The sequence below is a fragment of the Kogia breviceps genome, chromosome 8, assembly GCF_026419965.1.
Source record: "Kogia breviceps isolate mKogBre1 chromosome 8, mKogBre1 haplotype 1, whole genome shotgun sequence".
Lineage (NCBI taxonomy): Eukaryota > Metazoa > Chordata > Mammalia > Artiodactyla > Physeteridae > Kogia > Kogia breviceps.
The window spans coordinates 90232374-90249956 of NC_081317.1; the positions used below are offsets into that span (position 1 = coordinate 90232374).

General features: G+C 42.6%; 1 protein-coding gene across 26 annotated transcripts in view; it reads right to left on the reverse strand.

Moving 5' to 3' along the window:
* Nucleotides 1-461: 461 nt before the first annotated feature.
* FBXO10 (F-box protein 10) overlaps nucleotides 462-17583 on the reverse strand; it is an 85985-nt gene continuing 68863 nt past the window's right edge. For 16 of the 26 annotated variants that reach the window (XM_067039719.1, XM_067039732.1, XM_067039725.1 and 13 more), the window contains 2 exons: nucleotides 16459-16842; nucleotides 462-1002 (listed from right to left, as the gene is read on the reverse strand). In XM_067039719.1, the coding sequence (XP_066895820.1) occupies nucleotides 16668-16842 (175 nt within the window). In that variant the 3' untranslated portion in view covers nucleotides 462-1002; nucleotides 16459-16667. Of the gene's footprint in view, nucleotides 1003-14749; nucleotides 16843-17583 lie in introns of those variants that run through there. The other 10 variants (XM_067039721.1, XM_067039723.1, XM_067039722.1 and 7 more) reach the window with 5 other exon arrangements.

Below are 17583 nucleotides of genomic sequence, written 5' to 3' on the forward strand. Positions count from 1 at the left end.
TTGAATTCATGAAGCTACTTGAATTCAGCTGCTTCTTGAACTCATGAAGCTGGCAATTTGACACTGAAATTCTGGTTCAGCCACCCATGCTATCAGTACCCATGCTCTACCTCCTTGCTTGTCAGCACAAACAGCCAAAAGATTAAGAGGCTGGCCTCCATCTTGCTTCCTTCTTCTCTGAGTACATATATAGGAACTTACTTAATTTGCAACTAGAATCCTAGCAGCAAGGGAATCTTGTAAATAGGTTTCAGCCTCTAGTTACAGGAAGCCATACCAGAAACAGATGGGAAGGGATGCTGACTGCCACCAACCTTATCTGCCAGGGGGAGATGGAGAAGTCAGTGTCCAGAGGGGTGCTGTGAGGAACGGGACTATGACATGGAGAGACTTAGGTATGTGGCTAATGCTCAGACTCAGCTCTTTTTTTTAAAAAAAAAGAGAAGGTAACTATTTAAAAATATTTTTAAACATCTGTGTTTTTTATTATTTTTTAAATTTATTTTTTGGCTGCGTTGGGTCTTCGTTGCTGTGTGCAGGCTTTCTCTAGCTGCAGCGAGAGGGGCCTGCTCTTCATTGCAGTGCGTGGACTTCTCATTGCGGTGGCTTCTCTTGTTGCGGAGCACAGGCTCTAGGTGTGCAGGCTTCAGTAGTTGCAGCACACAGGCTCAGTAGTTGTGGCATGCGGGCTCTAGAGTGTGCGGGCTTCTGTAGTTGCAGCACGTGGGCTCAGTAGTTGTGGCTCGCGGGCTCTAGAGTGCAGGCTCAGTAGTTGTGGCACACAGGCTTAGCTGCTCCGCGGCATGTGGGATCTTCCCAGACCAGGGATCGAACCAGTGTCCCCTGCATTGGCAGGTGTATTCTTAACCACGGTGCCACCAGGAAAGTCCCCCAAACTCAGCTCTTCAAGGTTCTTCTGAGGCAGTGGGAGCAGCTGAGGTGTGTGGTACTCGTACTGGGGGCCAGGGGCAGTGGAGGAAGGAAGACAGAATCCAGCTCTCTCTGAAAATGAGAAAGGAGGAAGTTTACACAGCAGCTGGGACATCCGTTAGGGAATACATGGTAAAAATGGGCCTTGGATGACTCATTTGGGACAGGTGATCCTTATATTTCTTTGAGCACTGGGATGTGGTTATCAGAGCCACTTCTATGGCAAGGCCAGGCTTAAAGTGCACATTTTCCATGCTCTTGTCTGGCTTGTCCCCATTTGTATCTGATCCTGGGTAGCGGGCACTTGTAGCATACTTGATCTCCCTCCAGCAGAGATGTGAGCAGGAAATCTAAGTGCCTCTGGTTTTTCTTTACCTAAGCTGTTGTGAAAATCAGGTATGTGACTCTGCATCAGAAAAAAAAATAATATCCTGATCTGTCTCTGGGAAAAGAATTACTAGTGTGCTTATGGCTTAAAATGTGTTTTCATGCATACTTTTTAGATTCCGGTGGTTTTGACACCTTAAGGCTTAATTTCCAGCAGTGATTAGATCACAGCATGTGACCTGGCCTCTGAAGAGCCTCTGTCCTAGTGGGGAAGCAGCTTTCTTTAGTCACTCAACAAGAGGAGTGATATTGATGGGGAGAAGCCTAGGATGGTAAATATACAATTGATCCTTGAACATGAATTTGAACTGCCTGGGTCCACTTATACATGGATTTTTTTCAATAGTAAACACTATAGTACCATGCAAGTGGTTAGTTGAACTCGCAGATGTGGAACAGATATGGAGGGCTGACATAAATTTATATGTGGATTTTTCAACTGCATGGAGGGTCAGTGCCCCTAACCCTTTGCATTGTTCAGGGGTCAGCTGTATACTTGTCCTGGGTGACAACAGGTATACTTCACTAATTGTAGGTGATGCAGTCCCAGAGGTTGACTGAAACACAAGTTTCTGTTCCTCAAGGGGTTTGGGGTCAAAAGGCTCAAAAGAGGGCCCTTTTCAACAAGTCTCGTGAGAGGGTGCCTAACACAGTGCCTGGCATATAAGCACCAGTGTCTGTGGAATGAATCATAGTGCATGAGCTGCACCTTCTTTCCTTGGCAGAGCTATTAGGCAGTAAACACTTGTAGAATAATGGGATCGTACTAGGTTTTTCCTAGCTCTAAAACCATATTTATTTACTGATACATTCAGAGGATTCCTTGATCCAACCAAGTTATTTGCCATAATGCTGCCTGATAACCTCTTTGAAGAAAAAGAGACTGTGGGCTAGATGCTTGTACCTTTAATAAGATTTGCAGTTTGTGGAATAACAGGCGTTAACAGAATGAAGTCTGTTCCCTGGAGGGAAGTTTCTGTGGCCCTGACCTGCTGGACATTTAACAGTGATGAAGTCAAAGAAGGTATATTTAACATACCTGCAGAGGACCCAACCTGGAAATAGCTAATTAGGTAAAATTTTTTTAAGTGCCTTCTTTTAAGAACTTTATTTTGATATAATGTCATGCTTAGAAAATAGATGCAAGAATAGTACAAAGAACTCCTGTATATCCTTTACCCAGATGCTTCAACTGTTCACTGTTCATGCATTGTCCTATTAATTATATGCTTTATATATTTATATATCTCTTTTTGAACCATTTGGGACAATTTGAGAAAAGCACCTTACCCTTTTAATCTTAAGTACTTCAGTATGTACATCCTAAGAATAAGGACTTTCTCTTCCATAAGCACATTACACTTATCAAAAGCAGGAAGTAGAGCAATGATACAATACTAGTATCTGGCCCACAGCTCATATTCAGATTTTGCTGGTCACATCTCTTTGGTCTTATTTAATCTAAAACAATTCCTCAGTCTTTGCCTTTCTTAACCTTGATATTCTGAAGAGTAAATCAGTTATTCTGTAGGGTATCCCCCTATTTAGGTTTGTCTGGTGTTTCCTTCTGATTAGATTCAGGATATACGTTTTTGGCAGGGAATTCACAGACATGGTGCTGTGTCCCAAACGCATCACAGTAGAGGCACGAGATGTTGGTTTATCTTGTTCTTGCTGATAACTTACTCCTTGGTTAAGGTTATGTTCTCTCAACTGTGAAGTTACTACTTTTCTTTTTGTATTTACTAAGTAATTTGTGGAAAGATACTTTGAGCCTCTAAATGTCCTGTTCCTCATCAAACTACTACTGCTACGTTTTAGCCTGGATTGATAATTTTTGCTGAATCAATTATCAAGATGGCTGCAAAATGGTGAGTGATTTTCTAACTCCCATAATTTCTTATACAGTTATTGTGGTATTCTATTCTATGGAGAAGCTTTCTTTTCCATTAAACATTTTTTGTTCATTTAGTTATCAGTACGGACTCATATTCTTATCCTGTGAACATTGTTATCATCATTTATTTTGATACTCAGATTGTACCACATTTGGCCAATCTGAGTTCCTTCAAGCTAGCTCCTGTATCCCCATCGTTTTAAGGGTGCTTCCTTAATTTCTGCCACAAGATATTCTAGCCGTCTTGTACTTTGCCTGCTCCAGCCCTGGAATCAGCCTTTTATCCAAGGAGCCTGGATAGGTGGCAAATGATGGGCCCAAACCAAGAAATGAAATACCATCCTAACAATCAAGACAGGACTTTCAGCTGCACTCAGGCAAGAACTGGTTTCTGAGCAGGGGTGACAGTTGTGTTGTGAGTCACTCAGACTGCATCAGAGGGCCATGCTAGGCTTGACTGCATTTAAAAAGGACGATAATCACAGAGAATGGGCTCCCGAGCCCCATGGCCATAACTGCATCCTGCAAAGTTCTGGACAGGAAGGGAGAAAGAACTAGTGGGATGAGGGTGTTCATATTGGGAGACTACTCAGGGTTGGAACAAGCCCAGCAGGCCCCATGTGAGTCCACCATGAGGAACCATTTGGAGAAGAGACTTTCTCTGTGTTGATGGAAGGAAGGAAAGGGAAGAAGGTGGGTCCAGGGCTGTTGCTGAGGATAGTGTAGGCTCATGTGCTTTTCCAAGACCCAGCTCTGGCTCGTCTGGTCTGGCCACAGCATGCCCACCATTCCCTATAGTCAGGGTCTCCTCTGGCTACAAGGGGCAGTGGCCTCAACAGGACTGGGAGGTCTGGATGATGAAGTTGTTTTGGTCTTTTTTGTTTTTAAATTGAGGTATGGTTGATTTACAGTGTTTCAGGTGTAGAGCAGTGATTCAGTTACTATATGTATATTCTTTCTCAGATTCTTCTCTATTATCGGTTATTACAAGATACTGAATGTAGTTCCCTGTGCTATACAGTAGGTCCTTGTGGTTTATTTTATATATAGTAGTGTATATCTGTTAATCCCAAATTCCTAACTTTTCTCCCCTCTCCCCATATTGGTCTTTGCTGTGCTTGTACACTTCTATCAGCAGGCATCAATATTTGGGCCTGACTGGCCAGCGGGGAAGGCCAGGGGGAGGAGGCCACAGTGTAAGCTGCTTGGGTAGGGGGCAGCTGAGACCTGTGAGCTCTGCACAAGGGTTAAACGTTCACCTGTGGGAAGTCACCCTGCCGAGGGGACTTAGCTACTGCAGACTGAATCAGGTGACCCGAGGGAAGCACAGCACCCTTAGAGAAGCCTATCTTCCGATCCATAATTGCTGCACATAAGAGCCGGAACATACCTCCTGAGGCACAGGATGAGACTCCTAAACTCTGCCTTCTTTGGGCTCTCCCAGACCCACCCAGGCCGCTGGAGTGGATCTGGAAAAATGACCAGATGGTGAGGAGACAGTCTGCAAACTGGTATGTGTGAATGGAGGGCAGGAGCAGAGTGGATCCCAGGGGGATAAGGATGCTGTCTGTAAATCTCTGGAGAGTTGCCACAGACAGAGGGAAAAGACGTCCTTTGGGGGCTCCAGAAGATAGAAATACTAGGAATGGGGTTGGGTTTGTTTCCTTACCCATCCATCTATGTGTCCAACACTTAATGAGTTTGCTCGGTGTTGGGTATAGAGGATCAACAGGGCATGACCTCACAGGGCATGGGAGAGGGGGGGAATCAGACACATCAACAGACTTTTTCAGTGCAGAGGATTCATTGCCACCATGGGGATAACACAGGTGGGTAGGTGGGTAGGAGAGCATGGAGAAAGGGCACATAACTAAGATTTGAAGAGATCAAGGAAAGTGTTCCATGGAATGATGATGAAGTAGGATCCTGAAGTATGGGTAGGATTTAGCCAGGGAGACAGATTTCTGGCTCAATTAAGGAAAAAATAATCAGATGGAGTAGGTTATCTTGGGTGGGTCTGGCCTGTATGGGAGAGCAAGCCCTGCATAGTCAACCAACGCAGGCTACTCAGAGCAGTCTCCTTCCAGATGCTTCCCCAACCACGGAAGAGCTAGGGTAGGATAAGTGTTCTGTGTTCCTCCCACTTCTGCCTCCAAATGCCTTGGCGGAAGATGGGCACTGTATGTGTGTGTGTCCCAGCTGTTCCTATTACAGAAGCCCTAGATAACAGCCTTATTCATATGTCTTCTGTATGCAAGCTCTTAACATTTGATAGGGAACGTTCAACTACTGGCCTTGACAGGCATCAGACCTCAGTTCCTTCTGGGGAGAGCAATCGAGATGGCGGAGTAGTAGGATGTGAAGCTCACTAACTCCTTTCACAAATACATCTACATGTGGAAAGGTTCTCACAGAATATCCACTGAATGCTGGCAGAAGACCTCATACCTCTGAAACAGCAAGAAAATCTATGTAAGTCAGTAAGACAAAAAGGAAAAAAGTGAGAAAGGAATCAGGATGGGACCTGGGCCCCTGGGAGGGAGCTGTAAAAGAAGGTTCCTGTACCCTTGGAAGTTCCTTCACTGGCGGAGAGATCAGCCATTACAAGAGAGAGCTTCAGAGCCTTGGAGTGGAGCACAGCAACCAATTTGCAGCAGCTAGAATGGAGAGAGACCTGGACAGATGGTCAGTGCCACTGCTTTGCACGTCCCAGCCTGAGATGCATGTCCACTGGTGCGGGCAGGGGCTGGATGAAGAAGCTTGGGCTTTGGAGATCAGACCTGGGGAGAGGGCTGGGGTGGGCTCTGCAGAAACAGCCTGAAGGGGTTGGAGTCTGGTGCATCCACACCTGAGGCTGCATGAGGAGGAAGCCTGGGCTGCCTTAGAGGCCAGGCACCATTGTGTGGGCAGTGTGCAAGAGGAGGGGAGGAACCTGCCATTACAGCCTTTTCCCCTGTGCAAGCTCTCAGCCAGCGGAACACTTCCTACACTCGCTGCAGGAGCCATCTCGAGCTGCTGATTCTGCCCTCCCAGGGAGCAGCTGCCTCTGCGAGCTGCCTCTGCTCCCATGGCGTGCTCCAGGGCCATGCATGAGCTGCCACTGAGAGTCCCATGACTGGGCACCAGCCGCCACATCTGCACACCCCCTGTTAAGGGGATAATGGCCAGCAAGTGCTGAGGAAAGAGGTGATAGGCAGCCATACTAAGAACAGCCCTTGAACCAAAAATGTTAAACCCACACAAGCTACACAGGGATGCTCCCACATATAAAGAGCCTTCTAAGACCACAGTAGATAATTGTTTCTCCTAAACTCACAGAATATGAGAAATATAAGTAAAATGAAGAAGCAGAGGAGCCACTCCCAGTTAAAAGACCACGAGAATTCCCCTGAAAGAACAATGAAACAGACCTCTTTAGTCTAACAGACACCAATTTCAAAAAGACACTGATTTCAAAAAGGAGATAATAAAAATATTGAAGGAATTAAGAAAGGCTATTGACAAAAATGCAGAGCACTGTAAAAAGGAACTGAAAACTATACAGAGGAACCAAGAAAAATTAAACTCATTTGCTGAGACAAAAACTGAACTAAAGGCAATGAATAGAATAAATAATGCAGAACGAACAAGTAACCCGGAAGACAGAATAATGGAGATCACCCAATCAGGACAGCAGACAGGAAGCCAAATGAATAAAAATGAAAGCAATATAAGAGACCTATGGGATAATACAAAGCATGCCAATCTAGGCATAATAGGGAATCCAGGAGGGGAGAAAGAGTAAAGGGGATTGGAAATGTATTTGAAGAAATTATGGCTGAAAAATTCCTAAACCTAAAGAAGGAAACACATCCACGTACAGGAAGCACAGAGGGTCCAAAACAAAGTAAACCCAAACAGACCTACACCAAGACATTTTATAATAAAAACGGCAAAAATTAGGATTCTAAAGGCAGCAGGAGAAAAAGTTAATTACAAGGGAAGCCCCATAAGGCTATCAGCTGATTTCTCTACAGAAACGTTTCAGGACAGAAGGGAGTGGCAAGATATATTCAAAGTCCTGAAAGGGAAAAATCTGCAACCTAGGATACTTTACCCAGCAAGATTATCATTCAGAATAGGGGAGAGAAAGAATTTCTGAGACAAGCAAAAATGAAAAGAATACAGTAATACTAAAACCTATCCTAAAGAAAATACTGGAATCGTCTCTAAATAGAAAAGAATATATAGGAAAGAGAAAATCACAATTGGAGAGCAAATCACCTATAAATAAGCCAGTACACAGATTTTTAAAAAATCAAAAAATTTCTGTGAATGTGATGATAACCACAATGAACAGCAAAAGGATGAACATAAGATGTAAAAGAGGACATCAAACTCATAAAATGTGGTGAAGGAGGGTCAGAAAATGTAGATTTTTTTTTTTTTTCATTTCCTAGAATGTGTTTGAGCCTCTATGACTACTAGTCTAACGCAAGGAGATAGAAGATGGGGGTTAACATACTTGAAAAACAGGGTAACCACAAATCAAAAACATATGATAGATTCACAAAAACCAAAAAGAAGAGAACATAAGTATAATACAAACCACAAAAGGAAAAACAAAAAGCGACAAAGAGGAAATTATAAAATCAACAGGAAACCAAGGTTAAAATGGTAATAAACACATAGCAATAATTATTTATTAGTGGACTAACTACTCCAATCAGAAGACACAGTGGCAGATTGGATTAGAAAAACAAGAGCTTACAATATGCTACCTAGAGGAGACCCACTTTAGGGCAAAGGACACACATAGACAAAGTGAGGAGATGGAAAAATATTTCATGCAAATGGAAATGAAAAGAAAGTGGGGTCGCAATACTCATATCTGACAAAATATACTTTAAAACAGAAGCTGTAAAGAAAGATAAAGAAGGACACTATATAATGATAAAAGGATCAATACAAGAGGATTTTACAGTCAACATATGCACCTAATATAGAAGCACCCAAATACATAAAATAGTAACAGACATAAAGGCAGAAATTGACAATCATACAATAATAGTAGGAGACTTTAGCACCAAACACACCAATGGACAGGTTTTCTAGACAGAAAATCAGTAAGGCAACAGGGATCCTAAATGATAGAACAGTTAGACCTAATTGATATTTTCAGTACATTACACCCCCCAAAAATAGAATACACATTCTTTTCTAATGCACATGGAACATTCTCTAGGATTGACCACATATTAGGGCACAAAACTAGCCTCAACAAATTTAAGAGTATAGAAATTATCTCAAGCATCTCTGTGACCATAAGAGCATGAAACTAGAAATCAACCACAGAAAAAGAAATCAGAAACAATTACATGGAGACTAAACAACATACTACTAAAAAACCCAATGGGTCAATGATGAAATCAAAGAGGAAATTTAAAAATACCTTGAGACAGGGCTTCCTTGGTGGCGCAGTGGTTGAGAGTCCGCCTGCTGATTCAGGGGATACGGGTTCGTGCCCTGGTCCGGGAAGATCCCACGTGCCGCAGAGCGGCTGGGCCCGTGAGCCATGGCCGCTGAGCCTGCGTGTCTGGAGCCTGTGCTCCGCAACAGGAGAGGCCACAACAGTGAGAGGCCCGTGTACCACACACACACAAAAAAAGAACAAACCTTGAGACAAATGACAATGAGAACACAATCATACAAAATCTGTGAGATGCAGCAAAAGCAGTTCTCAGAGGGAAGTTCATAGCAATACAGGCCTTCCTCAAAAAAACCACAAAAGTCTCAAACAACCTAACCTACCACTTAAAAAGAAATTAGAAAAAGAACAAACAAAACCTAAAGTCAGCAGAAGGAAGGAAATAATAAAGATCAGAGAGGAAAGAGGATCTCAAAAATTATATTAAAAATCAATAAAGCCAAGAGCTGGTTTTTTGAAAGGGTAAACAAGATTGACAAACTCCTGTCCAGGTTAATCAAGAAGAAAAGAGAGAGAACCCAAATAAAAATAAATGAAAAAGGAGAGATAATAACCAATACTGCAGAAATACAAAAAGCCATAAGGGAACACTATGAACAATCATATGCCAACAAATTCTACAACCTAGAAGAAATGGACAAGTTTCTAGAAACATACAACCCACCAAAAATGAACCAAGAAGAAATAGATAATTTGAACAGACTGATCACTAGAGGTGAAATAGAATCTGTAATTTTAAAACTCCCTACAAACAAAAGTCCAGGACCAGATGGCTTCACAGGCGAATTCTACCAAACATGCAAAGAAGAACTTATAATGATCCTTCTCAAACTCTTCCAAAAAAATTGAAGAGGAAGGAACACTCCCGAAGACATTTTATGAAGCCACCATCATCCTGATACCAAAACCTGACAAAGACACAACCAAAAAAGAAAATTACAGGCCAATATCTTTGATGAATATAGACGCAAAAATTCTCAACAAAATATTCACTAACAGAATCCAACAACGCATTAAAAAGATTATACACTGTAACCACATGGGAGTCATCCCAAGTTCACAAGAATGGTTCAACATATGCAAATCAGTCAATGTGATACACCACATAAACAAAAGGAAAGAAAAAACCCACAATCATCTCAATAGATGCAGAAAAAGCATTTGACAAAATTTAATATCGATTCATGATAAAAACTCTCACCAAAGTGGGTATAGAGGGAACATATCTCAACATAATAAAACCTATTTATGACAGACCCACAGCCAATATAATACTCAACAGTGAAAAGCTGAAAGCCTTCCCACTAAAATCTGGAACAAAACAAGGATGCCTACTCTCACCACTTCTCTTCAACATAGTATTGGAAGTCCTAGCCACAGCAATCAGACAAGAAAAAGAAATAAAACGTATCCAAATTGTAAGAGAAGAGGTAAAACTGTCACTCTTCGCAGATGACATGATACTCTCTCTATACAAAGAACCCTAAAGTCTCCACACAAAAACTATTAGAATAAATGAATTCAGCAAGGTAGCAGGATACACGATGAACATACAGAAATCAGTTGCATTTCTTTACACTAACTATGAAATACCAGAAAGGGAATGTAAAAAAACTATACCTTTCAAAATCTCACCCTCCAAAATAAAATACGTAGGAATAAACCTGACTAAGGAGGTGACTTCTATGCTGAGGACTATGAAACATTAATAAAGTAAACTGAAGATGATTCAGGGCTTCCCTGGTGGCGCAGTGGTTGAGAATCTGCCTGCCGATGCAGGGGACACGGGTTTGTGCCCCAGTCCGGGAAGATCCCACATGCTGCGGAGTGGCTGAGCCTGTGAGCATGGCCACTGAGCCTGTGCATCTAGAGCCTGTGCTCCGCAACAGGAGAGGCCACAACAGTGAGAGGCCCGCGTACCACACACACACAAAAAAAGATGATTCAAAGAAATGGAAAGATAGCCAATGCTCTTGGAGGAATGAATATTGTTAAAATGGCCATACAACCCAAAGCAATCTACAGATTTAATGTGATCCCTATCAAATTACCCATGACATTTTTCACAGAACTAGAACAAATAATCCTAAAATTTATATGGAATCATAAAAGACCCAGAATTGCCAAAGCAATGATGATGAAAAAGAACAAAGCAGGAGGCATAACCCTCCCAGAGTTCAGACAATACTACAAAGCTGTAGTAATCCAAACAGCGTGGTATTGGCACAAAAACAGCCATATGGATCAATGGAACAGAGTAAAAACCCCAGAGATAAACTCACACTGCTATGGTCAATTAATCTTAGATAAAGAAGGAAAGAATATACAATGGGAAAAAGTCTTTTCAGCAAGTGGTGTTGGGAAAGTTGGACAGCTGCATGTAAATCAGTGAAGTTAGAACACACTCACCATACACAAAAATAAACTCCAAATGGCTTAAAGACTTAGACGTAAGACTTGACACCATAAAATTCCTAGAAGAGAACATAGGCAAAACATTCTCTGACATAAATCGTACCAATGTTTTCTTAGGTCAGTCTCCCAAGGCAACAGAAATAAAAACAAAAATAGACAAACGGGACCTAATCGAACTTACAGGCTTTTGCACAGCACAGGAAGCCATAAACAAAACGAAAAGACAACCTACAGAATGGGAGAAAATATTTGCAAATGATGCAACCAGCAGGGGCTTCATTTCCAAAATACAAACAGCTCATCCAACTCAACAACAGAAAAACAACCCAATCGAAAAATGTGCAGAAGACCTAAAGAGACATTTCTCCAAAGAAGAAATACAAATGGCCAATAGGCATGTGAAAAGATGCTCAACATCACTAATTACTAGACAAATGCAAATCAAAACTGCAACAAGGTACCACCTCACACTGGTCAGAGTGGCCATCATTAAAAACTCTAGAAACAAATGCTGGAGAGGATGTGGAGAAAAGGGAACCCTCCTATACTACTGGTGGAACTGTAAGTTGGTACAGCCACTATGGAAAACAGTATTCCATTCCTCAGAAAACTAAAAACAGAATTACCATATGATCCAGCAGTCCCACTCCTGGGCATATATCCAGACAAAACTCTAATCCAAAAAGATACATGCAGCCCTATGTTCATAGCAGCACTATTCACAGCAGCCAAGATATGGAAACAATCTAAATGTCCAGTGACAGATGAATGGATAAAGAAGATGTGGTACATATATACAATGGAATACTACTCAGTCATAAAAGAACGAAATAATGGCCATTTGCAGCAACATGGATGGACCTAGAGATTATCATACTAAGTGAAGTCAGAGAAAGACAAATACCATGTATCACTTATAATGTAGAATCTAAAATATGACAAAATGAACCTATCTACAAAACAGAAACAGACTCACAGACATAGAGAACAGACTTGTGGTTGCCAAGGGGGAGGGGGTTGGGGGAAGGAAAAAGCGGGAGGTTGGGGTTAGCAGGTGTAAGCTATTATATGTGGAATGGATAAACAACAAAGTCCTACTGTACAGCACAGAGAACTATATGCAGTATCCTATAATAAACCATAATGGAAAAGAATATAAAAAATAATATATATATGTGTATGTATGTATAACTGAAGCACTTTGCTGTACAGCAAAGAAATTAACACAACATTGTAAATCAACTACAGTTAAAAAACAAAAAACTCAATTCCTTCTGTAAAAAAGGGGCAATAGCCTCACCAAGTCAGTGCTTAATAAACTATTGATGGGATATAAGATGATTTTAGTGGCATGGGGGTGTATCAGGATATATGAGGTTATGCTGACTTGGCTAAACTGCAGTAACAAATTTCCCCCAAATGTTTGGTTTCAACAAAGGTTTAGTTGCTTGTGATACTGTGAATATTTTCATTTTAACAGTTTATTTTAGTGTGTATTAAAACCACTAGCTTTTCATTTATAGTAGTGAAGTAATGTAAACATTTCTTTTTAGTTAAGTTCCTGGATAGGGTCCTGGAATGGAAAAAGGACACTAGGTAATGACTAAGGAAATACAAATAAACTGTGGACTTTAGTTAATAATAATGTGTCTACTGGCTCATTAATTTTGACAAATGTACCATACTAATGTAAGGTGTTTATAACAGGGAAGCTTGGCAGGAAGGGTAGTACGGGAACTCTGTACCACCTATCTCCTCACTTTTTCTGTAAATCTAAAACTTCTAGACAGTCTTCAGTAAGGGGTGCTGGGAAAACTGGATAGCTACATGAAAAAGAATGAAATTAGAACATTTTTTGTGTGTGTGGTTTTAGAAAAACTCTAATGGATTAAAGACCTAAACGTTAAGACCTGAAACCATGAAACTCCTAGAAGAAAACACAGGCAGAACACACTTTGACATAAATCATGCAATATTTTTTGGAGCTGTCTCCTAAGGCAAAGGAAACAAAAGCAAAAATAAACAAATGGAACCCAATTAAACTTAAAAGCTTTTGCACAGCAAAGGAAACCATAGACAAAACAAAAAGACAACCTACTGAATGGGAGAAAGCATTTGCAAGTGATATGACCAATAAGGGGTTAATATCCAAAATGTATAAAAAGCTCATACAACTCAACATCAAAAAAATAAACAACCTGATTAAAAAATGGTCAGAAAACCTAAATAGACATTTTTCCAAAGAAGATACAGATAGTTAACAGGTACATGAAGAGATGCTCAACATTGCTAGTCATCAGAGAAATGCAAATCAAAACCACAATGAAATATCACCTCACACCTGTCAGAATGGCTGTCATCACCACAAATAACAAATGGTGAGAATATGGAGAAAAGGGAACCCTTGTGCACAGTTGGTGGGAATGTATATTGGGGCAGCCACTATGGAAGACAGTATGGTGTTTACTCAAAAGACTAAAAAGAGAACTATCATATGATCCAGCAATTCTACTCCTGGGTATATATCTGAAGAAAATGAAAACACTAATTTGAAATGATACATGCACCCCAATGTTCACAGCAGCATTATTCATAATAGCCAAGATACGGAAACAACCTAAGTATCCATCAACAGATGAATGGATAAAGAAAATGTGGTATATATATATATATATATATATATATATACACAATGGAATACTATTCAGCCATAAAAGATAATGAAATTTTGCCATTTGCAACAAGGATGCACTTGGATGCTGATTCACTTTGTTGTAAAGCAGAAACTAACACACCATTGTAAAGCAATTATACTCCAATAAAGATGTTTACAAAAAGATGCACTTGGAGGGTATCATGTTTAGTGAAATAAGTCAGAGAAAGGCAAATGCTGTATGATATCACATATGTGGAATCTAAAAAAAAAACTAGTGAATATAACAAAGAACAACATACGCTCATATGTAGAGAACAAATTAGTGGTTACCAGTGGGAGAGGGAAGGGGTGAGGGGCAAGGCGAGGGGAGGGGATTAAGAGGTATAAACTACTATGTATAAAATAAATCAGCTACAAAGATGTACAGCACAGGGAATACAGCCAATATTTTATAAATGGAGTATAACCTTTAAAAATTGTGAATCACTGTGTTGTACACCTAAAACATACATTATACATCAACTATATCTGTTAATAAAAAGACTTAAGAGAAAAAATTCTAAAAAATAAAGTCTTTAATTAAAAGATGATTTAAAGAAAAATATTAAGTACTAGCTTTCTCCTCAAGTGACATGTGGATATGGCAAACACTGTAAGATGCTAAGTGACTGAAGCTGGGAAAAATGTGGCCATGGATCTCAGGTCATCCACACCAGGGACCTACCTCACTGTTACTCTTCACAAAGCCCAAGGGGCAGGCAGGACTGCAACTACAGTCCCTGACTGACATGTGAGGACACAGACCTTGGAACTTGGAATCAGGTGGGAACAAGCTGGATGGACAAGATGGCCCTGGTCTCCTGTCTCCTTCAGTGGAAGCAGTGGTGCCTGGGCGGTGGGCGGGGGGGGACAGAGTGGTGAGAGTGGTGAGAGGCCTACATCCAGCACTCAGGAACCCTAGCACATACCCAGACCAAGGAAAGTACCCCCAAAAGTGCCTCCTTTAAAATACAGAACTTTATTTTGGTTGCTGAGACTTTCATAAGCACTTGGTTCACAGAAAAGTCATTTGTTACAAAATAATAAAAGGCAGCATTTCGTACAGCAACTCACATTGGGGCCATAGATAAGTGCAAAGGACAGCGCTGGGGATGGGAGGGGCCCTCACTCTCATGCCCGAAGTCCTCAGGGGGTAGCCAGTGCTCCTGGCTCCCTCTAGCCCAACCTACTCCACCCGGGAGAGCAGCACCCAGGGCCTGGCAGAACCAGCCTGGGAAGCCATCTGTGAGGTGCACGACAGTGATCCTACCAGGCTGGTGAGGCCCCACATGAATGGCCGGGTGGGCAGGGGACTGTTCAGGCTGAACCAGGTCTGCATTGGGCCCCCTTCCTAGAGCAGTGGGTCTAAGCCTGCCTGGCTCTGGAACCTTAACACATTCACAGTTGGGTTCAGCACAGCCCTTTGGGAGCCAGCCTTCCTCTCCTCATTCAGGCTGCTAACCCTACCCCCTGGGCTGGGGACTGGGGACACAGGTGGTGACCCTAATGGAGCTAGCTTACAGGCAGGTCAGTGGGACAAGGATGGGCCTGGGTAACTCCTAAGCAAGGCAGAATATACCCTGTGGGGGCAGAGGAAGGGCCGAGGAGGCTCAGAGAGGGCAGAGCACAGCCATCTGGGTGGCAGTGTTGAGCCTGGAAGAATGGGTGGTACCTAGGCATGTGTAGCTGGCGAGGAGGGTGCACCCTGAAGAGGGGAGAGCATGAGCCAAGGCACAGAGTGGGAAACCTTGGTAGGGTCAGTAAAGGCAGGTGGTCATTCATGAGAATGTGGACACAGACGAGGGCCCTAGCACCTCGGTCTCTGCCAGTCTTGTGCCCAGGAGGGGTGGCTGGTTTGGGTGTGCTTGTGGGATTTGAATCCTCCCTGTGCAGCAAGCACTGAGCCAATGTCCTCCTGAATCTGGGAGCAACTTGAAGGTAGAGCAGTCAGGTGCATCCCTGCACCACCCAGCCCAGCACACGCCTGCACACCTAAGCCACATGAAGGAAGCCACCTCCACATGCCCCTTCTTGTTTTCAGCATGTCCCTGTCACCCCTGGGGCAGCCTTTCAAGAGGGGCTCCTTATCCCAAGCCCCTTCCCCTCCCTCACAGGTCCATGTCCAAGAGAACTGTGTCCTTAAGAAAACCAAACCCAACTACTCCAGCCTCCCCAGGCAGCAGGGTGGGTGTAGCAGTGTCCCCGGCAGGTCAAAAGTGAGGTCTAGGAAAGGGGAAAATCTGGGGCTCTTTCCATCTCACTAGAATCACTTCTCTCCCTTAGAAGTAAATCCGTTCTTCCCTGAGAATATTCTGGGTTTGCTGTATATAAAACGCAGTTAGTTCCCTGTAACTCAAACAGAAAACCCTGACCAAGGTTTTCATTATCAATTTCCCCAACTTTTCATAATCTCTATAAGAGCTTGAGGGACTAGAAACCCACCAACTTCGGTTCCCCCTTTCTCCTTGAAAAATAATTCCAGGGAATTCCCTGGTGGTCCAGTGGTTAGGACACCACACTTTCACTGCTGAGGGCCTGGGTTCAATCCCTGGTTGTGGAACTAAGATCCCACAAGCAAAATAGCGTGGCCAAAAATACCAACCAACCAACAAAAAATCCAAGTTCTTTCCTGCTGAGGGTTGTGGAGCCAAAGGGTTTTGAAGGTACCTTGTTCTTAGTCCCCAGAAGACTTGGGAGCTTGTTTTTCAGGGCGGTGATAGGAGACCAGGAGCCTTCACAAGCACTAATTCTTCCATCCCAAAGGCCACAACCTCTCAGCTTGGCTGGGCAGGGCCCGAGCCTGAGAGCAGGGTATGTGCCTCCTTCTCGGAGTCTGAGGACAGCCCCCAACTGCCCCACTCCATGGCTCTCCATTCTTACAGGATGGTGCAGAGGATGCTGCGTTTGCTGTGGTAACCACCTTCCACATGGGCTGTGATCCTGGTTGCCATAGCTGTCACCTCCTGCCCACTGTGGGCAGCAGAGGGGCCTCGGAGAGAGTTTTCAAGGTGAGGCCGTGCTGGTGGGTTCGCCAGGCGCCACGTATCAGACCTGGAGGTGCAAAATGAGAGTGAACCCTTTGGGAGTCTAGAGCATTTGCTGAATGCCCTGTACAAACTTACCTTTGGCTTTGTTTAAATCTGGGTATAGGCTGCATCTCCCTAGTTAAGTGATAGCAAAAGGAGGTGGAACATGTGCAAAACTAATTCTAGTTCTAGCTCTACCTTCAGATCTACATGTAACCTTGGATAGGTTACCTCTTGTCCTCTATTTCCCCATCTTTAAACAAGGATCTAGATAAGACCAGTGGCTTGCTTGTTTTTCTTTCATTCCCCCAGCCCCATTTTTTTCCCCACCTGTATGACTGTAAATGTCATGCAAGCTTTATTCATAGTCACCAAAAAATTAGAAACCACCTAAATACGCTTCAGCTGATGAACAGATAAACTGTGTGGTAAGTCCACACAATAGAACACCACTCAGCGACAAAAAGAATGAATGACAGATGCCACAGGTGAATCTGGGATACACTGGGCTAAGTGTTAAGAAGCCAGACTCAAAAGACTATACACTGTGTTATTTCTTTTATATGACATTCTGGAAAGTGCAGATCTACAGGGGACAGAAGTTGGTGGATTTCCAGTCCCTCAAGCTCTCGTGGAGATTACGAAGGGTTGGGGAAAAATCAAATGGTAGTTATGTTTTGATTAGGGCTTTCTGTCCTAAGTTACAAGGAACCTGTCCTGAGTTACAAGGGATCGCCTCTTACACACATCAAATCCTAAATTGCTT